The following is a 25,308-nucleotide window of genomic DNA, read 5'->3' as shown; positions in this document are numbered from 1 at the left end:
GTCAACGATTGAACGCATGCATGATTTTTTTTATACCAGTATATTTAAGATATACCGTATGCGTGATAATGTTTGCACCATTGAGCAATGTCAAAATTTAAAAAATTCTTAAAAATTTCGATTTCGAGTTTTTTTTTATTTATTCAAACGGGGATGTTTTCTCAGAGTCTTAAACTATGTTAATCATCGATCGAGTTTCCACTTGCTTCAATGACGGCCTCGACACGCTTCCGGAATGCACGGCAGTTTCTAACCCAACAAACAATTCACAGTCACAAATAAGCATACACATTGAATAAATGCTGTATAACAGTGTACAATGCTGAATAAAACAGGATGTCGAATTATGTGCTGAAAAAAGTTCATTGAGATCGATAGAAGCGCCTTTATTCCGCCGTTTGCTCTGATATGATTAATTTACTTATTAAAAGCTTTATAAACGTTGACTGTCTTCTTGATTCAGAACCAGAAGTTTGATCTAATAACAAACTGAATAAGTGTAATTTGCACATACATTGTCGCTTTAATTTGACTGTTTTCAATTGCTTTAATAAAATGCTTTATTAGACGTCTTATAAATGTTTTCTAGCTCCATTATTAGATTTCATTGCGTTGCTTTACAATATTGCTGTCTAAAGGTGAATACAGTCAGCAAAATAGCTCTTATACCACTATGCGTCCATGTTTTAGTTGAATGCTTTGTAAATGCTTTATAAACGACGTATTGGATTCATTATTCCACAACACTGCCCAAAAACAATTCAGAGTAACAAATAAGCATATAGATTGAATAAATGCTTTATAACAGTGTACAATGCTGAATAAAACAAGTTGTCAAATTATGTGCTCAGAAAACCTCATTGAGATCGATGATGCGCCTTTATTCCGCTCATTGCTCTGATTTGATTAATATACTTATTAAAATCTTTACAAACGATGACTGTCTTCCTGATTCAACACCAGAAGTTTGATCTAATACCATACTGAATAAGTGTAATTTGCACATACAATGACGCTTTAATCCGACTGTTTCAATTGATTTAATTACATGCTTTATTAAACGTCCAATAATTGTTTTCTAGCTCCATTACTAGATTCCATTGCATTGCTTAACAATATTGCTGAATAAAGGTGAAAACAGTCAGCATAATAGCTCTTATACCACTATGCGTCCATGTTTTAATTGCATGCTTTGTAAATGCTTTACAAACGGCGTATTCATTCATTATTCCACAACACTGCTCCAGGCTAACAACAAAACGAAATTATTAGCATAGTGGTTACCGTTTCCGCTTTCCAAGTAGAAGGTCGCGAGTTCAATCCCAGCCTCAACCCTTTTTTTATTTATTTTCTACGCCTAATTAATTTAAATCGTAATCATAAATCGTATCACTCAGGACAACCAATTCATAGATCTATCTAAAATAATAGCATCCTTTGCATCGAAATTAGAGAGATGGAGAGATAACGTTGGTCTAATGTTAAACAACTATGAATGAATTAATCATTCTCACATCTCCTTGAATTAGCTAGAGTTACGGCTGGAAGTGCTGATAGGTTTTCAGATGCAAGCTTTTATTGCTTATTTAGCTGCCCATATGATGTAATCTAGGATAGCTCAGATGGCAAGGCAAGCGGCTGGTGATCGGAAGGTCATGGTTCGAATCCCATATAACGACATGTGTGTGTATGTATGTATGTAATAGATTTTCTAGATCTTGTATGGTGGGTGCGCGTGCTTCGACCGAAATAAATGACACAACAATCACTGACGAGAGAACACAACCCTGCTCTTCTGTGTCGTTCTTATTTTCGGATTAATTATTCCGTAGTTGAATAATCGTTTAATATTAAATGTATAATAGTGTCTTATTAAACATTATTTCACATGAGAATCAAGCGTCTATATACACCTTTATACCATCGCTGTTTAAGGAAGTAAATGATGTCTAATAAACGCTGAATAATCAAAAATTTGATCAAATAAGCTCTGTTACAACTCTTTTTAGTCGAATAAAAGCTTCTCGACATACCTTATTCAACACCAAATATTTCGATGTTGTGGTTGAATAAATTCTCCAGATTTGTGTGAACAAAGCCTGAACAGAAGTTATTATTAAAAATAGTACAATTATTATTAAGCATGAAGTGGAATAAAATCGTCAAGAAGTCGTTTCTTCAATAGGCAATTGTTTGTTGGGAATAATGTAGTCTAGATCCATTTCTCTCCAGGTACGGGTCAATGTTTGTCTGAGGCTTGCTGTACTCGGGTGACGTTTAGAACAGGCCTTGACCTTCATGATGCGCCATATTGAGTAATCCAGCGGATTAAGATCGGGGCTGGATGGCGGCCACATTTCCTTCGCCCAAAACGGAACATGTTCCTGCAACCACTTCTGAGTGCGGTTCAAGGTGTGGCACGGAGCCCTATCTTGTTGAAATACAACATTTGGCTTCGGACTGTACTGTTCTTTGATCTACGGAAGAACATACTTACTTTAAATCCCGACCTCCGTGTTGATCTTGTCACCTTCTGGAATGAACACCGGGTCGATTTTTTTACCACCGGAAGCCACCAATCCAAACACCATAACGCTAGCAGGATGCTTGGTCAGATACACGTTATTGTGCTCGTCGGCCACGTCTTTTACTAAAAGAGAACTAATATACCAGTCGGTTCTGGAATTTGATACGGGATCGACGGTAAACATGCTCTCATCGGTGAACAGGATTAACGGTTTTTTTTTTCGGTTAAGGAAGTTCAAAATTTTCTTGCATCGTTCGACTCGTAGCTCCCGGATGCGGTTGGTTATCATGTGAGTTTTTTTGCGTGCCCTCGATTTCGCCGCGCAATCTTCCTTTACGATCTTCCGTGCCGTAAAGTCACTGATCCCGTGTTCCTTTGCCATTTTCCTTATTGAACGTACTGGATTCACCCGAATCTTCCTGTCAGCGATAACCCTCGGAACCCAAGCTGATAGTTGTCCTTTCTTTTCTCGGTCTAAAACCCTTTTGACGATCCACCGGGACACTCCCACGGCGATTGAAATGTCTTTTTGCGACATTTGCGCGTGGGACAAATCACGAATACGCTGCCACTTCGTCATGGTGCAACTGTCAAACTAAGTAAATCACTTTCTTTAAAACACCGCCTACTACGGTATGAGCTATGGGTTACGTGCATGCTAAGGTATTGTATGCACAGGTGAAACGGGAACCTTATTTGTACGATGGTGCAAACATTATCACGCATACGGTACTACATGTATATTATGTATAACCTTCAACTTAGCATATTTAAATTAAAATCTCTCTCCCTTTACCTTTATTCCAACCCACATTTGTCACGAAAATGAATCGCAGCTGGCACGCGTATTTTCCACTTGGGCAGCAGTTGTTCCGATGTTCCTCCATCTTACAAAGGAAACACAAGTTTTGTTCCCTTTGGTAGAATATGTTCCCCTTCGGATTGAGGAAATACAGTTAGTTGGGAATCACCTTTTTTACGTCCATGTAAATTCCCCCTACACCTGTCAGCATATCAAGGCCCAAGGCAGCTGGAAATTTCTCCCGAACTACAAACTTTATATCACCGTATTTCCCTAGCAGCAATGCTAGATCGCTATCTGAGACCTCTGGTGGTAGGCACTGAACGGTGCCCCCTGCAGGCGACATGCGTAGCTCAACTGATTTTCCATCGATATAATGGAACATGTATTGTTCATGGTTGTGTAATAAGCATCGATTCCTCTTATTTGAACTTGATGAACATAGATTTTTCTTCCGCTATACGGTATATAACGATCATCTCAATGGGATCCGCGTCCATCGATTTTACAAAGGTCGCAATTTCGTCCCTTAGCTCAGTCGGTACAGGCGAAGCTACAAAGCAAGACCATGCTGGAGGTGGCTGGATTCGATTTCTGGTCCGGTCTAGGAATTATTCGGGTTGGAAAATGTTTCGACTTCCCTGAGCATAGAGTATGATTGTACTTGCCATACAATTATACTAATGCAAAAATGGAACTCGGAGCTCTCAATTAATAACTGTGGAAGTGTATCTAGAACACTATGTTGAGAGCAGGTATAATACACAGATAAAAATTCTGAATTTTAGTAGTGATGTAAACATTCATTCACGTAAACTTGTATTTCATTTCACGCATCCGAGCAACTTGCAAACAATGTTGTTTACAACAATGGGCTTTTGTATACAATATTTGCTACAGTGCATGAAATGTCTCAGAACTTTACATGACATATAATGTAAACTTATATGATATGTGACGCTCCATTTATGTGCATCATACTGAACAGAAATTTACACTACTTTTTCGAACTGTGCACTGTTGAAAATATATTTTAATAACAAAAACAAATCAGCCGCTCTCAGATATACGATTAAGTATGCTTTTGTACTTCGAAAATAAATAAACGCGCTCTATGAAATTTCGGATAAGATTCTTTTTTCTCACTCAAAATACAAATACCAACTCATAATATGTAATTAAATTTACAATATTCCATTCGGCCTTAAGCTGGGTGATGTGGAGATGGACCCCAAAATCGAAAAAAAAAACTTCGAGCTGTTAAATCGAACCAAGTGTTTACTCTCCCGTAATGAACAAACGTATACAATAGACTGATGCAAAATTTGAAATTTTCGCTCCACAGTGCTCACACGGTTTCAAATCAGGTCCTGATTTGCCTCCCAAAATTTAAACTCATTTGGAAAGAAACTGACTTGGCACAAACTATTCGAAGTTTATGTGGAAATTACTATGGGAAAACCAATTTTTTTGTTCGTTATCTTCTACTCATTTTCCATATTGCTTTTTCGAAAATTCCAATAACTATTCGTACGGAAAATTTTCTAAGCTACAACTTTGCGGAATATTGTTTTTCAGTCAAATGTCAAATTAAATTGTTATTAATTGTTTAAGAGATTGATAATCTTATAGCATGATCAAGCAGCTGTTTTGTGGGCAACACTGTATTCTGCAGTGTGACATAGTAGCCATGATATTTGTGCTCTATTCTTCGCACCAGAAACACCAATGTTGCCTACTGAACAGTTGAATGAGCATAATCATAAGACATCAGTGACTTGAATCATTAATAACTTTTGTTCCTTACTTTTGATTGAAAAGTGATTTCCACCAAAGTTGTAGCTGAGGAAATTTGCTACAATCACAGCTATGATTTTTAAAAGCATAGTGATGTGGTGAATTGATAGATAGATATGAACAAAAACATAAGTTTTCCCATAGTAATTCCCATATAAACTTGAAATGGTTTGTGCCCAGTCAGTTTCTTACTAAAGTAGTTCAAATTTTGGGAGGCTAACCAGGACCCGATTTGGAACCGTTTAAGCACTGTGGAGCGAAAATTTCAAATTTTGCATCAGTCTAGTATACAAGTATTGTAATCCATCAATATGAACAATATCACTATTGAAGATCTCCTTGGAAAATTGGTTCACTGAACTATGGTAATGCGAAGGGCAAATTGATTAAGGGAATCGATCATCGCAGTTAGGCCCTTATGATTCTGAACGCTAAAATTGCATTATAACTCACCATCGCCTGGAAATGCTTTCGGCAACGTGGGGCTTTAGGTAGGGATAAACGTCGGTAGAACTATTCCACAGCCGCAGCAAATCAACGCGCACTCTTTTGCGTGGATATTCCCTCATGCATCAATGTATGAGCTAGGTAAAGGAGTGTGCGTTTGTAATGGTCCTTCGCTCAATTTCATCTACTGTTCAATTTTCACACTGCCGTACTCTAGCGGAACTATCAATCGATAGTTCCGCTAGAATATGGCAGTGTCAGAATTGAACAGAAGTTGAAATTGAAATTGAAGGAGAAAGGACTAAACCTAAAACAGTAGACACACACACAAGAGCGAGAGGGTTTGTGCCGCTGCAAAGAACAAGAACGTTACTGAAGGGAAAAAACGATGATAATGATTGACAAAGATTGGAGAGGCCATCTTCCAGTGGAAGATTGAGCAGAAACAAACACGCGTCCGTGTGCAAAAGACCGGTATTTTAAAGTGCAGTGCCATTTAGTCTGAGCGTGAATCGTGATAGTCCGTATGTAAACGGAATCTCATTGGGTAGAGAATTTTGATAGGTTAGCAGGTATAAATAGTACTTCATATTCAAGCTCGTTGAAGTCATTTCTTGTAACCAGGCATGGAAAATCATTTGCATTCATTTTGTGCATTCATTTACATTCATTTGCCTCTAACTTTTTTGTTCAACAGCATTCCGCAAAATGATGTATGGAGCTTTTGTAGGTTTTGTTATAAACTACAAGTTTTGCTCAAAACTCAAATCTGTATCTCTTATGCATCACGAACTAGAGCGGGCAGAACTTGTTACTGTTTTTCAGTGAATGTAAAATACATTCACTGAAAAACAGTAGTGGCTTCTGTTCATTCTGCTTCGTCATGCATAAGAAATACGGATTTGACTTCTTTGCAAAAGTAGTAGCTAATAACTAAACCTACAAAAGCTCTATACATTGTTTTGCGGAATGCTGTTGACAAAAGAAAGTTAGAGGCAAATGAATGTAAATGAATGCACGAAATGAATGCAAATGATTTTCCATGCCTGCTTGTAACGAATTTTGGAGGTGACGGACCACCTGCAGCAGCAGAAACAGCAGCAGCAATAGAAGCAGCCACACCCGTGGGAGGCTGCATTGCTAATTCGTGTAGCCGTAGCCGAGGCTGGAAACCTCGGTCTGGTGGTAAATAAGAATTACCATGACCTGATGGATGGTAAATAAGAATTATCATCACCTGATAGATGGTAAATAAGAATTGATACGACATGATGGATGGAAATGTAAACTGAAGAAATTTACCATGACATGGAGGATGGTAAACTATGCTAAAAAATAATAAGAATTCTTGAAAATTTCCGGAGTGTAAGGTCTTTGAGGCAAAATATATATTATTTTACGAAGCGAGAAAACTTCAAGGCAAAATAGATAGTATAGTGGATGGTAAATAAGTATTACCATGACCTGATTGATGATAAATAAGAATTACCATGACCTGATAGATGGTAAATAAGAATTGATACGACATGATGGATGGAAATGTAAACTGAGAAATTTACCATGACCTAATGGATGGTTACTTTAGCTCATCGCAAACTTGAATAGAATCATATTGAAATAGGTAGTCATTTTGATGAATAATGATATCAGATAATGATAAATTTGAAATAAATGTCAATGTGGCAAGTTTGAAGATAATTATGACCTGATGGATGAAATTTCTCTGAGAGGGTAGATGAAAGTCCACTGAGAGGGTAGATGAAATTCCCCCGAATGGGTGAATATAATGCCCCCCTTCCTCAATTAAGGAGAGTAGAAGAGGGGAAGAATGTAGTAGATAGAGTTAGTGTTGAATAAATAATGAGTAGAATCGAGTGAGCGTGAAGTGTGATAGTCCGTATGTAAATGGAATCTCATTGGTTAGAGAATTTTGATAGGTTAGCAGGTATAAATATGAAGTACCTAAGCTCGTTGAAGTCATTCAGCAGAAGCAGCCGCACCCGTGGGAGGCCGCATCGCTAACTCATGCAGCCGTGGCCAAGGCTGGAAACCTTGGTCCGGTCACGACAAGACCCAGTAAAAAAAATCCAGATTAGATTTAGTTTTTACTAGTAGACATAACCAGTTAAAATCATTGTTAAGATGTGTTTCATGAAAGAAAATGTTGATGTGTTTCATGAAAGAAAAAACTATCAAAGTCGAGCGCTCTTTCGCTCATCCGTTTCCCCGAAGCTTGAAAGGAAGACCAATGGAGCGACGGGAGAAAGAGAGACAAGCGATTGAAGATTTGTTTGTGCACGCCGACTGAGGTTCTAGAATGCTGCGAAGCTGTTCGACTTTAACAGAAAAAGAAAGCCAGCAGTCTCTTCGTCGCATCGATTTGGTCGATTGAAACTGATATTGTGACGCCCTGGACTCGACACAAAAATGATTCCGTAGCACATCATTTTCTTAGAAAGAGAAAGTATAGTTTGCTATCTCTTTTTACTCTTAACCGATGGTAGACACGAATTGACTGCTGCCAGCTGTTATGGAAGTTTCGGTTGCGTTCGGACTAATATATCATATTAACAAATTAATTAAATTTTCATTAATTACATTAGTCAAATTAATTAAATTTTCATTAATTACATTGTGTATATTACTTTAAAATTTGTCTGACATGTCACTGACTGTTGTCATCAAATAAAATAAAATGCTGAAATACATTCATTTGAAATATTAAACAAATTTTCATTTGGTTTACCCCTCGTGACGATAAACAAATACATTGGTAGCCTTTTTGGCCACAGAGGTGCTTTCATTGCTAAAAATTCGGTTCGCCAGCTAAGCGAAAGAGTGAATCATATTGTTAATATAATATATTTGGTTCGGGTGTAATGCAAAAATCATGAAACTCGATCTCACGACAGTTTGTTGAGATTTGCAGCTGGTGAGTTTTGTTAGCTTGATATTCCGAGCTGCGATATCACAGCTTGCAAATCAACCGCAGTTGTTTGCTTGTTGATTTTTGCCTACGAAAATCAAACATGATCTTGGGCGTTGGTGAGATTTAATTTTTTTTTTTTTTTTTGATATTTTCCCAACACTGATAACAAGCAACATGCACTTATCAAATCCTCACTGATGCTCCCATGTTATTTCAACACTGATAACAAGCAACATGCACTTATCAAATCCTCACTGATCCTCCCATGTTATTTCTAGGGTCCAAACTAGCAAAAAACATATCCACCGCCTCTGGGGCAATCTTCAAAGTTTTCTCCACTTCTAGTGCCGCTTTCGCGTCGCTTAGTCGCTTTGGAACAGCGCGTTCACTGGTTCACCCTTTCCTTCGAGAATTACGGCCAGCTTGATGAACTGCACCACCATTCTGACGAATTGACTCAGCTGCATACACAAATAATCAACACTCCATTCTCGACGAATCCGAGCACTCAGTAGGGATAAGTTTGACAACAATCTGAAAATGTCAGCTGCAGCTTTGAATGTGCTCCAAGTTCACGATTGCAGGAACGAAATCACGAAATCATGATTTTATTTTGTATTTTGCTTAGCATTACGAAATCGCTAGTCACGCTGAACTATGTTCAAGGATTTGAGACTAAGATCATGAACATTCGATTTACTCAATCACGTTTATGGGAACTAAGTCATGAATTAGAAAGAACTAGTAGTTCAGCTGATCGTGATTTTTTGTTCACGAATATCGTAACATTTTTTTTTGTGTGAAGGGATCATCAAGTAAGGGAGAACATCTCATTTCTGAGATTTTTTTTATAAATTTGTATGGGAAGCGTCAATAGTCTGGATATCCAAAGATTCAGAGAGAGATCGGGTAAGGGAGAGTTGACTGTATACACAATTTTCATAAGTTCTAAAAGAACTTGTACTTCACTAAAATGTTCACGCATCAAAAATTCCAAGGAGCTCCAGCACAGCTATCTGTTCTGTGGCTCCAGCCTACAATTTCTTCTACATACATCCAATATAAAATGTTATTAGCCCTGAATATTCTAGGTAGGGTGCCTTCCATTCATTTTGACTAAAAAAAATATTTTATGAAATTATGGAATAATAAGATATTATGATGATATTTTGAATGTGTTAGTAATAAGAAAAGATTGTAAAGTTTGTGTTTCACACATCAAACCTGCAAATTTAGCTTTGGCAGAGTCATAATGAGCGTTTTTCTGATCGCCTCTTCGCGAAGAGTGAAGAGCGAAGAGTGGATGAGATAAATTACAAAATCGCTTATGGCGACTCTCATGTAGCAAAATTGGCAGGTATTATGTGTCAAACATAAACTTAACAATCTTTTCTTGTTGTTTACATAATCAAAATATGTTCATAATATCTTATTATTCCATAATTTCTTAAAACATTTTTTTAATCAAAATGAATGGAAGGCAATCTAGGGTGCGATTTTGTGCGATTGGATATGTAGATATTATTTTTGAAAGACACGTCAAATTTAATGGGTTTGGTTCAATATCTTTAAAACAAAGCATGGAAATAGGATAGTATCCTAGATTTGTTAAATAACGATTTAAAAAATATCAAAAACTATTTTTTTTCATGATGAAACACATTTTTAATGTAAATAACTGAGATGTTTACCTTTTAAACTAAAATACCAATATCTTCGAATCCAAAATTGCTTCGATTTTGACGTCTTCGTAAGAGTTTTATATGTTTGACTAATAAACAACTTTGTGCAAGACACTAGCGGACAAAAATTGTTTATTAGTTGAAAACTATTTAAAAGTTACATTTTGAATAGTAGTTTAGTACAAGTTTAGCACATTTGTTTTTTGTTACACAAGATGGCACCTTCTATTACAAATTAAAAATTAAAAAAAGAACATTGCCAAGGACACAAAATCACTAAAATGAATTGCTTTGGAATTATTAATTGTGTTCCGCTCGATTGCATTCTTGGACCACTGTACAATGCAGTAAATAGTTCCTGGCAACAATAAGACTTGACATAAATGGAATATTTTAGCAACAAGTAGACTCCACCATCGTTCAGCTCATGTTACAATGTTTGTGCAAGTGCCAAAATCTATTATTTGGCAACGTGAATGCAATTTAGAGTACCTACCTCATGTTACATAAAATATACTCTGATGGTATGGTTTGTGTGGTTCACTTGTTTAGAGACTTTATTGCAACATTAAAAAACGTATATATTTTTTAAAGATGTTTCATGTGTTGCTTGGGTGCTACCACCTGCTTAATTTTAAGATGAGAAAAATGCTAGATTTTTAAACCGTGCTTCTAACTTTCGATAAAGATCATGCAACTCCATCTCATGGCTCATAACTGAAGGCGTCGATAGAAAGTGATAGAAAACACTTTTACCCTCGAACCCTCCCATTTTCGCACAACAGAGGATTGACAATGCGTAGGTACCTGCAGTAAGTACACTAGTAACGTTTAAGACTCTTGTTGTTTAATCTTATTCGACCCACTGTGTACCGATTCGTGGTCAGGGTATATGCGCAAGATCATCGATCGCAACGTAATGCGATCACTCTCGGGCACGCGCGCGCCTGTTTTCCCGGTACCATCGTCACCCATGGTTTTTCTCGTGTTCGTCAGAAAATCGTCTCCCATCCGTCCGAGAATCGTATCCACCTTGTTCGGTTCAGCAAACAGGAAGAGAATTACTCCGACGACGACGCCTTTGCGCATGACCTCGCTCCGTTTAGCTACCGCACATCGCCGTCAAGCTTCTGGTGCGACTACACAGACGCACTCGCTATGTCCAAGGCGCGGGTACCAACCCAATGGTCCATCGTCGCCCGCCAGCCGATTTCGCTTTCATTTTCGTGGCGCTCTTTCCCACATGTGCTGCTTGTGATGTTTGGGCAGTCGGAGATTTGAATTTTCCCAAAAATAATTCCTTGGACGATCGTCGTCTCCTCTGTACGGCCGGCGGACGTGTTTTCGGTGTGTTTAGGTTTTAAAATAGGATCAATGCCAACTGTTCCGAGCACTGACTGAGATACCATGCGAGTAAACCTGCACACACCGTGGATGTGGTGTGCGAAATTCTCTTAGTTCTTGGGTGAATATGGTACGGGTACCAAAGACGTAGCTAGGCACAGTGGTTGAATCTCCTGAGCTGATGTGAAAGTGTGATTCAAATCCATAAAAAAAAAGCCTGAATTTATTCACCTTTGGTGAGGTTTGAGCCTTCTTACATAATTTAATTCCTGTCAAGTGTTAAACTCCGTCGGCTACGGCCGGCAGCAATAACTAGCAGTCAGAAACCGAGAATTCTCCACGAAGCTTCCCATCCTCAAAAAACCGTTGGCAGAGCTACCGACAATAAGTTGATCATGGAATTTTCACTTATATTTGCAGATCCACGATTCCTTGTCTTAGGTAGGATATACCTTCTGGAAACTACACACTGGTCGGAATATTTCATTAGAAAACGATCTTCTAGATTGATTGAAACGCCATTCGGATGGGCTATCGTTGCGACTGCATCCAATCAGTAAAAATGCATTCCTCGGATCTGCAATCTTTCCATGAAGGAAGATTCTATTGAATCCGCACTCCTGAAGTTCTGGGAAATCGAAACCATCTTCGATTGCCCACCGTCGATGGTCCATCTGGAAGGTACATTGCCAACCTTCCTTGAACCGACAATCCCGAGGTTGTCCTGGGAAGTTCTCCAGAAATCGCAGATCGTCGTCTGAAAAGCATCAAGCGGCGGGTAGAACGTGATCCTGCAACCAAGGATGCGTACCACTGCTTCATGGACGAGTATTTTGAACTAAACATGTCTAGATCAGGAAATATGTGTCTGTCAGAACAAATATTATATCAGGATGAGAGATCCGAACCAAAACCCCATTTTCCGCATGCTAAGCCATATTGTTGCTATTTTCATATCCAAAACCCAAAAGTTCAGTATACCCCCTAGATTAACAATAACATGGATAATCCTTAAATGATAAATGCTCGTTCAAACCAACATCGAACCCAATCGGTAGAACTTACAAAACATCAACACACTGCCTACGCCGCTGACCCGCACCCTATAATACCGGAAAGATTCTCAGATACCCACCTAGATCTTACTCAACTCACGACCACTCAGGTCAACTTGCAGTGACTACGACTACGATGACAACCAGCGACGATCGCGACTTCTTCGGCCACTCTATGTGTGTAGACTTGCGGTCGTCAATGTATGCACGGACAACTGTCGGCGGATTGTATACGACAGCGGTCAGCAAGCAGGGTGGGCGTCCCTGCCGAGGGAAATCGTTGGAACGGATTTTCTCGCGTGAAAATTTTCCTCCCGACTACTCAGTGTGAGTTGGACGATGGAACGCGTAACTTTGAGCCTGTGACTATAGAACCTAGAGTGTTGTCGGTTTCATTTTTCCTAGTTCGGTTTTCATCCTTTTTTGGATGTACTGCTCTTAGCGAGCAGAGGCAAAGTGTGAAAAAAAGGAAAGAAAAGTGACCAAAATAACGTGCGAAACCAATTTCGAGCAGAATAAGCAGAAAAGCATTTGCCACAGCCGGGAAAAGTGAAAATTACGCCTTCGAATTGTGTGAATGTAAGGTGCGTGATAAAAGGGCACAGTGATATTTTTCTTCCCATGAATACGACTGATTTATGAAAGTTGTGAATGTTTTCGATGTGAAGAAAGATCTATGAAAAATCGTAGACCAACTCAAAGTTCGGTTACATTGGATGGTGCTTGAACGAACGGAATATCGCAATCCTGTGTATGTATTGGCAGATTTAGAAGTTGAGCAGCTGTAAAAGCAGATATTCAGGAAGTGGTGGACGTAGGATTTTAAATCACGCCGAAAAATGGACAAATCTTCAAGGTAACAATGATTGTATTAATTACTGTCAAGCTTTTGTTGAGTCGACATTTGGAGACTTTTACGGGTTACTATTCTAATTATTGGGATTTTATTTAAACGTCGTTCCTAGTTTAGAAAGTGACATCAGGGTCACACACACACAGACATTTGTTTAGATTTAATAATATAATTGTTTATAAAACACAATCTTCTTCGCATTTCGTGAGATGAAATTCTCGATACCACATTTTATGGCCGGTACGAATGACCCGAGAGCATACAATGTAGTCGGTCACATAACGACCATCAATGACTAAGCGCGATCGCTAAGCATTCTTCCTTGTTGGTCGAAAATGGGGAACACTTTAATGTCACTAAATCAACAACGCTATGGCCAGGCCATTGAGATGCGGGACACAAGGCAAGTGCTTTTCCGACTACTCACTGGTGCTTAAAATAGTTATCGCATAATGCCAAGGTTGATTGTACCTTTACTTTCATTCGTTCGATGGCTGCCAAATGCTTGTAACTGCCATTGATAGATCGCCAGTGGTTGATGAAATGTTGGCTGTTTAGTGAAGAGCGACCATATGCGTACCATAGAAACATACTCCGGAAGTGATACACAGTCCGAATATTTAAGATTGACCCAAACTAGCTCCTATTTTCGGTTTTCGTTTCGAGGACTCTATCACTCTTCACATGGGGAGGACTATTCTTGTTGAGGTTTTTTTAAAAACTGAGAACGTTTTAAGGTGAACCTCTCAACATGCTGAAAAATGCATTTTAAATCAGTTGTATTATATGTAACTAAACTTAAGCCATGGTACCTGACCATAATATTTACCGGTTTGAGTGTAAAATTCATCATTAGCTATTTAAAACATTATGTCATTATGTCAACTAAAATTACATTTATGAAGGGTCGTAGAGTTTTCTGCATCTCTCTTATTTTTTTTTTTTTCCTTTATTAACGAGACTTTCAGCCTTATGCTGGTTCATCTCTAACCGCATCTCTCTTAAGTAAATGTTGGACTAACATACCTTTCCTATCCCTACCAGTTGCAAGGACGTAGTCAGGGCAATAATTAACTGTTGGAGAGGGGAGATTTACTATCTGTCCAGTAATAGATATCCGTCTTGCTCTTAATAGTTTCGGATTCGTACCACCTACGATATTGTGCAACTTGTTCGATGCTAATGCTAATGTCTACTAAAATTACTTTATGAATGGCGTAAATGTAAACTACTTTTCGTATGTTATACAGTGAAGTTTCGATTTTATCACGGTCAAAAAATTTTTGCTTGATTCACACACACACGCTTCTTGCAATTAATTTTGGCCTTGTTTCTTTCCAAATAAAATTATTTATTGCATACTCTCAGGTAACCTGAGAATACTTTGCAGCAAAAAAAAAATTAATTTGATTTTTCTAACAATATCTTGCATGAAGATTTCAAATAGGGTTGCATTTATTTTCAAATGCCTCCACAGAAAAAAAAGCATTTCCTGAACAATTTTGATATCAGCGTGTATGTCACAATGTTGTCACACGGTAGAATAGACTAAATCACATGAGCCATGTTTTTAGCTATCCATTATACCGGTATCATCGCAAAAAAGGTAAAATGTTTCGCATATCATTGATGTACATAATCAATAAACGAAGCACTAATACACTTTCATGAGCTGCTCCAAGATTATTCCTCATGGGACTAGAAACAAAATGATTATGTTTGTTCCCGTAATTGCTATTTTGCTTTTGCTGAAATTTGTCGCAGTTTTCTGTAAGTTGTCTTAAGAAAATAATACTTTTACTATTTCCTGTACGGAATCTTACAGAAGAGCAAGAACCGGATCAGACATTCCTTTGAGTTCAGATACACGATTTCTATGTAGAACCAGAAATTTCAAAGTAGTTTATTGTGCATACTAACAATTAACCATCGTAATCATTTGCTAACGATTTTTTGCAGTATATTGAAGATATATTTTTTTTAGTTACATATCTGGATCAGGTTTTCAACTTATTCATTCAATTCTGAAAAACGTGATACATGGAAAACATTTTTCATGATAAAACCGAGATTTATATAAACGGAGGGCAGTGTTGGCAAAATCATCAATCAATTGATATTTTTCCGCTCTCATACGCTCTCAATATAACGCGTGATATTGGAACAATATACCTATTATGCTTGATATTGATTTTGAAAGCTCCTTTGATATTGCATAGAATAGTCTTCAAAACGTTGAAAAATCAAGCTGAGAATTGACTCGACACGAAAATGATTCCGTTACACATCATTTTCTTAGAAAGAGAAAGTATAGTTTGCTATCTCTTTTTACTCTTCACCGATTTATTTTTTTTTGTTTTCCTTTATTTAACGTCGGTCTCTGTTCCACAATCTAGTGCCAATCACCGACGGACATCGATTGCAATCCATTGACGGCAATCGAATGCGCCAAGCAAGGCAGCTTCCACACCTGCGTAGGATGTAGGATATCGCACCCATTCAAACACATATGGGCCGGGACCAACGGCTTTACTTCCCTTCCGAAGGAAGACGTGATCATAGATTGTTATGCCTTTGAAAAATCCCACCGACCTCGGCTGGGATTGAACCAAGACCCATTGGGGTGAGAATGCAGTCACGCTTACCACTACACCACCGGCACCGGTATACTCTTCACCGATGGCAGACACGAATTGACTGCTGCCAGCCGTTATGGAAGTTTCGGTTGCGTTCGAGCGTTCGAGTGTAAAGCAAAAATCATAAAACTCAATCTCACCACAGTTTGTTGAGATTTGCAGCTGGTGAGTTTTGTTAGCTTGATATTCCGAGCTGCGATATCAAAGCTTGCAAAATCAACCGCAGTTGTTTGCTTGTTGATTTTTGTCTACGAAAATCAAACGTGATCTTGGGCGTTGGTGAGATTTAATTTTTTTGATATTTTCCCAACACTGACGGAGGGTTAGAAAAACGAACCGTGATAAAACCGGAATCCGACTTTAAAAGAATCAACTTTTTTTATTGTCGATGTTCAAGTTACACGACGCACCGTTACGCAGACGTTACTAATAATAATAAGTAATAAGTTACACGATTTCATGATTTTTATTCATTATCTGCAGCATGCGTTTGGAAGTTAAAACAATTTGAGGCAATGTCAAGAATGACCTGGACAATATTTAAAAAAAATCCCGGTTTCACAACTCATATAATTGAATCACCTTTTTAAACAAGAAAAATGGCCTCAAACTGCCTAAAACTTTATAAAACTTTATAACTATTTAAAAACAGCAAAATGGCCTTAACGACTCTTAAGTTAAATGGCCTTAAGGCTCAACTGACTTTGTTGCATTTTCAAAAAATTAAAATCCAGTTTTTATTTCGACGCTTTATTTCAGATTGCAAAAACCCCGCGTTTGAATTTTTTGGAAAAGGCAATACAGTAAATTTCTCGTTAAACTCTTAAAATCTGCACAAAAATGTTGAATCAAAGTGTTTTGTTGCTTCATACGGGAAGTTTACGATGTTCAGAGTTGGGAGGAAATGCTATACTAATATCAACGTGAAGCTTTAGTGCGATAATGTATTAGCTTGAGAATGTTCTGAAAAGAATAGATTAACGGAACTATCAGTCTATCCTCTTCCGAACTTTCTCTAGCTAAAACAATATCGCACTAAAGCTTCATGTTAATACTAGTATACCATTTCCTCTCAACTCTACAAAACGTACTTAAAAACTGAAATGTTAATAATAGCCCGAAAATCTCAACACAAAAGTCTTAAGCAGGTTAAAATAGCTGTAAAATGGCCTGTAAAAGCCATAAAAAAAATCCACGATGATGTCTTATCAATCTTGTCTTATGTCTCATCAAGATCAACACATTTAAGGCTATTTCAGACCAAAATCACTATGAAAATAATAATATAGCATTAAAATGCCACAAACCCCCAATCATCTTAGAATACCGCAATAATCGCATAAACAGTATGGCCATTACCCGGCTTCGATTCCCTGGATCGCGGAAATCTCTCGAATAGCAAATTTTTTCGACACCCTTGGGCATAGAGTATCATTTTGCTTGCCACACAATTGGATAGGTGTTCCAGTAATAGCTGTGTGCTTGTATTTGCTGTATAGGGGTTATGATTGGAATAGTTAGAAAACCCCGGATAAGATTATTTTTCAGCGGTAGCTCGCCTAAAATAAAGCATATTTGCATATTCCAATCTTAAATTAGCCGAAAATCGGACGGAAAATAATTAATATCCTTAATATTTTTACTCCTTCGCGCCTATAGTTGCGGTAGTGTTCCTATAAAAGTGGAATTCATAAGAAACCAATGCATTCCACTAATATAGGAACCAAAGTTATCAACTATCACAACTACTGGAACAGTGTTCCTATTAATGGAGGACAAGTTTTCTAAAAATGTATGCAATTTTATTGCAATGTAATAATTTCCTAGCAAAATAGAGCTTGAAAGTTAAAAAGTGACGTAAACACATTGTATATACATTGTATATTTATATTTAATATCAGGATGACAATTGAATTTTATTTTAAAATTCCAAGTTTTTTCCCGGTTTTCCTGGTGAATAATTGGAAAATTTTCGGGTTTCATAAGCCATCTTTTAAGCCAACAATAGGAAATTTTCTAAAAGAATATTTAATTGCCTTGATGATTAAATTTCCCAAGGAGTAGGTCACTCCACACACCAATCTTGGGTCATCTTTTTTGTCAGTGTGCCGCAGGTGTGCTGATTGTGCCGGTCACAGAACAAGCTGCGATTGTTTGTAAAATACCCATCCCGGCAACCCGGTATTTCTGACACCTTGAATGTTTTGGTTTGAAATCGCAAGGATAAATCGGATTGAGGATGACGCGGAAAGTGGCTGGTGTTGATGTTTTATGTTCATAGGATGATGTGTTTTAGTCTTCTATAATGCCCCAAAGGCAGACCAGAAACCTAGTCTTTCGTGATGTGAAAAGCATCTGCCTATCAGCGGCCGGAAAGAGTTGGAACCGATGGGAAGCATTGTTGGAGACTAACTATAGAGGATGATGAATGGACTTCTTTTGTTTGATTTGTGTGATTCGCAGCATTATTTGAATTAGGGATACTAATGGGGTCTGATTAACTGCCTCTTTCTCTTGAGCCCACTCTAGAACCTACATTTCGTACTTAGATATTTTTATAAGTGAACTGCTGGTACATTAAATTAGAGATTATTCCTGAATATACAGTCAAACAGCACGTAATGATGTGAACAACTTCAATGACAGTTGTCCAGTAGTGCTCCCATTTTATTTACAGTAATCCAATGCCTACGAGATTGTGTTGAAGGTGTGCCGATGGATGTACCCAAGCTGTGTCGAATCTAATTTCGGCACAATGTGCTGAGTGACTTAGTGACTTATTAGAAATTTAAACTGTTTTCCCTGACCAAAAATAAAACAATCAGAAATTGTAACCCAACATTTTGAAATCAGATAAATTATTAATAAAATCCTGAGCCCAACGATCTAATAAACTTTTTGAAACATCCCTGCAACCTACTGAGCCCCATTTAATTATGATAATTCTGTATAAATGTATTCATACAGATTTTTGTATAACTTATTAAATGCTCCCCAAAATATTGTTGATGATGCTGATGATGATGGTCCCCACCTCTTACCCCTACAAAGGTTTGAGCTGGACGATTTATCTTCAAGATAATAAAATATGACATTTTCACCAGGTAAGCAAACAAAATCAAACTGGTTACAGTTACAGATATAAATTTCCTCTAGAGTTTACAGTTGCTTCACAGTGATATAAATGTGGAAAAGCTCAGGCGTCCACCTCTTACACACTACGAAAATGTCATGTAAATTTTGGCTCCCTGAGACCGACACATGTAAGCGGCCTTTTTGACATAAGAATCAGTTGAAAGAAACGAGAAAATCAATTCAACCAAACGTTCTGTTTGTTGGCTTGCGTATGTTTCGGTTTGAGAACACTTAATTTTACATAAAATGATGGTTTACGTTCCATGATTTACGTTCAATATGGATTACGTCTCATGTAAAAGTAGTTATTTCTAAGTGTGTAGTTCGCATTTTTGTCCACCTAAAATATTCATAAGTATTACAAGCAATCAAGAGTTAATGAACAATCAACAAAGCATCCTATTACACTAGCAACCCCGCAATCTGATGGTATCATAATTTTCAGCAATGTCAGGAATGCTCACGAACCCCCAACATTTGCCAGAAAACTTACTACTAACTCAAGGTATCTTCCAAATAAACTTCAAAATTGCATTTTTTTTTTATCAAATGTTAAATTCAGTAATCTATATCCGTAATACGCGCGCAAGGCTCAAACCAGACTACTGTTGTCCCTGAAAACCAATTTTGAAGTTTTAAAATTCATATAAATTTTCGACATAATGAGGTGTCCAAAATGTTTTAAATAGAATCAGAAGTTATTATAAATTCCACTCTTACTATAAATTATTATTTTACCCGTTTCTATGAAAGTTGTGCAAACCATTGCAAACTTTGTGTTTTGGCAGAAGAAGCATTTTAATCGGTTTGGAGTGAATAAAATTGAATGCAATTATGGGCAAATTCATTCAGTGGCACAGGCAGCAAAATTCTACCAAGCAAATGAATGCTTATAAACTCGTAGATGACAGCAGTAGAACAAAACAGACGAGAAACTAAAAGAATATGAAAAACGTTCTCATCGAGAGCATTCTCGAAAATGATAGATTGAAGACTGAACGATAAGCATAGATATAAAATCAACGAGTGAATCGTCTTTGGTTCAGATTCCAGAGATTGGATTAGCCGTATCCCCTAAAATATAGTACTGATCTCCATATTACAATTGTGTTTAGAGGAAAGTTTACCGCCCGATTTTTATTTGGACGTTTTTATTTTTTATAATAATTCTGAAAAATTATCAAAAGTCCAAGAAAATCAGTTTTTTCTAAGATTCTTAAGAAAATTTACATGTAATAATGTTTTTTCTATCTCATGATAAAAAATGAACTTTCAGCAAAACCAAAAGGTCGATGTTTAATGTTTTTTTGAGTCCAACTTTGTGCCATGATGACTTAAAATATATATGAATTTTCTTTAGAAAATTAGGCAAAATGTGTTTCTTTTAGTGGTTGATATCTTTTTCCAAAATTTTTAGAAAAATCAAAACGTTATTATTATTTTCAGAGCGGTGAATTTCCCCTTAAAGCTGCTTACGAAGTAAATAATTGATTCACTCCACTAAGCTGTTAATTTTCAGTCGATTCTGCAATCAACGAAGCACATTCCTTGTCCATCAATTCCAGCAAAAGTGCCGTTTCCGTGCTAATATTTTTTGAAAAATTTAAAGAACATCAATTTGAAAATTTTACGAATTTCAAATTGGCCAAATTTTAGCCAAAATGTTAATCATTGCCCATAACAAACAGTTATGCAAAGCTTCATACAAATCGGAGAAGGTTGACTTTTTCCGATTCGTCATTTGGCGTGGAACTGGGGCCACATTGCGCATCTCGAAACGAAAAACTTTTTCATACACGCGTTCGTACAAAAAGTCTTTCGTTTCGAGATTCGCAATGTGACACCTGCTCTGGTTCGCTTCTAAAGTAAGTGGGATTGATGAATAAATAGATAGAATGTGTCATTTCCCCACTAAACGCTGAATCCGATTTGCATCAAAATTTGTATAATTGTTTGTTATGGCTATTTTTGCTGACATTCAACCATTTTGAATGTCACATCATATCGATTGCATGCTGGCATTGATACTCCAAAACACGAGTAACAGAATGAACGCGATTCCGCTCCTACTTCAAAGATATACAGAACATCATCTGACCATCTAAAGCACCAACATAAACCTGTTGAAAAACTGTTCCGCTCACACAGATGAAAATACTTCACTTCCGACGGAACCCGAGCCACAGCTCCAACGACCAGAATTCCGTAGAAAATGCACCTGGAATTATCCTTAGCTCGGCCATAAAATTCTGCACTCGCAAACTTCTCTACACGAAACGAAAATCAATTAGTTTATTCATGATTTTCACTTATACATTTTTGCCAAAACATCAACCTTATACATTACATAAGACAAACCACATAGGTCCTATAAGAATGCATAAAAGGTATGTTTGACTGCTTATACATTTCATTTGACACATGAGCTCATTAACTTTTTGCAAGGCATCGACTTATTAGTTGACTTATACATTTTATTTATAATCAACAATAGAAATTTGCCAAAAGGTATAAGGAAATTTCTATCCGTGTAGAAAAATGTTATCAAAATAGACGAACAATTTGACAACCGGAAACTTTTCACGACCGTAGAAGCAAGGCACACTTCGATCTAAAAAAAACACTTATTGAGCCCAGCGGTAAATATCTATTTTTTTTTTTTTTAATAATACGTCTTCTGGGCAATATAAACGGTTATTCGTTCTTATGAAAACCTGATCAAACATTATTTATGTCGTAATTTAGGCATATATTATATTAGGCACATTAATTTTTTATTGTCCTGAAAGATTCAGAGTGATACCTGGATAATGAACGTCGAAGAAATATTATTCAAGTTATTGAAATACTGAATATTAAAGGGAAAGTAGTTCGAAACGTATAGAGAAGCTAGTGTATTCGATTCTATTATCATCGTAAAATGTATAATGGCCACCTTAATGACGCTTATGCCACAGATAAACAAACATGACCCTCACTATTCTGTCCATTGTTCATGCATTTAGCGGTAGATTTTTATTTTATTTGTTGGAAAATTGCTACCTTGTAAAATAATTTGCGTGACGTTGCGTAAGTGACGAAAAGGCATCCCGAAAAAAACAACAAGACGACATGGATGGCATTTTGTTTGGCGCTTGGCGAAATTCGACATTGATGACACGGTTGTCAATGAAGCTGTCAATGAGTACCGGTTCCAAAGGAATTACGAACAATTTTCGTGTAGACGTAGGACCTAGCTATAGCTGCGTATGGTTTGGCTTTAGTTTCTGTTCGTGCTGCTCTCAAACCAGCTGCCATACGCGCACGCTTAAAAATATCACTTTGCCGAATATTTGGTTTCTTTTCTGATTTTTTGTTCTTTTTCGGACGTTAATCGCTTGCAACCGGCGACGAGATTTGTGAGTGCACACAAATGTAGCGTAGAACTTTTTCCTGTTTTAATATCTCAAATTTATTTGTTCGTTTGCTTTTTGCGATTTCGCAATTTATTTCTCGTATAAAGATCAAATGTGTCAGTTAAGCCACTTTGCGCGATACAACAATAAGTAGGTATGCATCGTCAACCCACGTTGGCCACTCTGAGCTTTTGCAGTTAGGTTTCGTGTCGAGCTGTGCACGTCAGTCCTACATCGATGATATTTGTAGGTAAGGAATACTTTGCACATGCCAGAGAGATGCGCCTGCGTCGAACCGATATCGCACGGTTGCACGAGTGCGTGGGAGGAAAAATATTACACCGCTTGTTTGGCGGAATTTTGAATATTCGAATGAAAATGTGTGGTCGGTCTCTTTTACGTCTAGCTGGGTCAATTGGGTGCGTGGGCGCTGCGGATTGTTTTGATTAATAAATTGTAATTGTTACGTTTCACGGTCTCGCCCGGTGAACAGCTGAATTGCGGTTTGCGATTTAAATGGTAATGTAACAATGTAAATCGATATAGCAGATGCTTCCCTAAAGGGTATCCAATTGAATAAATACCATATATGTGCGATAACCTGAATGTTGGGACAGTTAATTAAAAATGCAATTTATTTAGTCACTTAACTGAATGAAGTCACAGATACAATTATAAGATGAAAAGTTCTAGATAATTTTGAATATCTGTCAAAATTGAATATGATTAATTTCAAGAAAAATCTGCAAAAATGTGTGTTGAATCACATTGATGCTAAAAGAATAAGGAATCGATTAATATAATGCATTCAGTGATGTTTGTTGTATAGTTATATCCAGCGATCTTTACGTTTAAATTTTGGTTGCTGGAATCAGATACTGTCTTCATTTACGCTATCTGTCAAACACCCCCCCGTTTGTTTTTATTTTTCTTCCTTGACTTTATTGCGTCCCCACTGGGACATTACGCCGGCTCTCAACTTGGTACTGATTGATATTTTTTCCTCAGTTCATAATTGAGCGCTCTCTTAGCCTGTACCGTTTTTGCATTAGTGTTTTTGTGTGACAAGTGCAATCATACTCTATTTCCACGGAAGTCGACAAATTGTTTAACCCGAAAAATTCCTAAACCAGACCTTGGATCAGCATGCAGCATGGTCTTCATTGATAGCTGCGCCTGCACCGACTGAGCTAACCAACAACATCTAGAAACCCGAGAAAAAGTATGGATTTTATTTTCACCAGCGAATAACGGGAAAAGTCACAATAAAATATTTCAAATTAAATTTGTTGAAAATTTAGATCGGTGCTTATTTTCAAACAAATAATATTTCTAGTACGTTTTCAAAATGCAGCAATTCAAAATTAGTCTCTCACATCTCGATAATACTTCCGTCGATGTTCAATTAAATGTATAATAAGATGGAAAATTCTCGGAGACATTTCAAAAGGATGAAACTGCTTTTGTAAACAATATCATTCACCACCGATTTCGGGCGAATAAAAATTCACGCATGCAAACTATCAACACAAATAGGTAAGGGAATATTCGCTTTGCTTGCGATGGGGAACTCTTATTCACAGTTACAATAAGCTGACATCGAAATGCATTATTTACACTAAGGTCTATAATGCATAAGACCGGAACAAATGAATATTTATAGTTTTTTCACACCACATTCAAATCTAGCGAGAGATGAGACAATAACAAATAAATTCAAAAGATATTAAAACTTGAAACAAGCAGCTGAACCAAAACGAAAAAGTTTATTTCAACGCTGGCATTATTTTTTAGCAAGAGATTCAGTTGCATGATTATCAACCGCGGTATTCAGATTCAAAAAATCAGTAGCATATTAACTAAACGAGCTTTCAAATATGTTGGTAATTTTAGAATTTGGAAAACTTGGCCAAGACCAAACAGATATGATAAATCTCTTAATTCAGAAAATTATTTCCATTTCAATATCTCTAATGTTATCTAAATCTCAGGATTTTAAAATATTCTGAAGGGCTGGCCATAAACTTCTTCTGTTCCGACTTGGAAAATCATTCAAATATTTGTATTTATTAATCATCAAATGTAAGAATGGATTTCCTACATCCTCTCTACAATGGACTGTACAAACAACTTTTCCCAGAAAGAATAATTTCGTATTATCCATTCTAAAAATACTTAGGTTTGTATGGATACTGAAGGACAGTTTAATGTTCTGAATAAATGATATAATATTTTTGATTGTGATTAGAATTCCAGGCGAACTTTAAGGAAAAATTAATAATCTTATCAGGATACTTTGAAAGACTATAACTTTTTTATTTGGCAATGAATTTGTCTAATTCTTTCGTGATTAGGTAATGTAAGATTCTATTACAAATTTGCATGAATGTATCGTGACAAGAACAGATTCTGTAATGTGGTTGCTGGAAGTTTTTTTTTAAATAGTTATGTAACTTTTATGTTAAGTTTGTTTCCCAAAATGCATTGCGTCTAGTAAAGGTTTTATACAAAAATATGCATTCTGGAAAAACTTACTTGTACACTGCAGTCTATGCTAAGAACTGCTATTACAAACCTGTTCTGAAATGCTTGAAACATTTTTTTTTGTGCACGTCGTACACAGCTCGAAAAAAATGTGTAAATTTATGTCACTATGATGCACATAAATGGAGCGTCATATATCATACAAGTTTACATTATAGATGG

The 25,308-nt window shown here is 37.0% G+C and overlaps 1 protein-coding gene across 1 annotated transcript in view; it reads left to right on the top strand.

The window, feature by feature from the left end:
- The first annotated feature begins 12,828 nt into the window (after window positions 1-12,828).
- The window catches only part of LOC135706530 (uncharacterized), a 96,866-nt gene continuing 84,386 nt past the window's right edge, over window positions 12,829-25,308 (top strand). Inside the window, exon 1 of the mRNA XM_065228149.1 lies at window positions 12,829-13,439. Within this exon, the coding sequence (XP_065084221.1) occupies window positions 13,423-13,439 (17 nt within the window). The 5' untranslated portion in view covers window positions 12,829-13,422. The remainder of the gene's footprint in view (window positions 13,440-25,308) is intronic.

The sequence above is a fragment of the Ochlerotatus camptorhynchus genome, unplaced genomic scaffold (genome assembly GCF_037179485.1).
Source record: "Ochlerotatus camptorhynchus isolate MF236.1 unplaced genomic scaffold, CSIRO-AGI_Acam_v1.1 ptg000284l, whole genome shotgun sequence".
NCBI classification, from domain to species: domain Eukaryota; kingdom Metazoa; phylum Arthropoda; class Insecta; order Diptera; family Culicidae; genus Ochlerotatus; species Ochlerotatus camptorhynchus.
The sequence above is the reverse complement of the archived record's forward strand: the minus strand, read 5'-3'. Positions and strand labels throughout refer to the sequence as shown.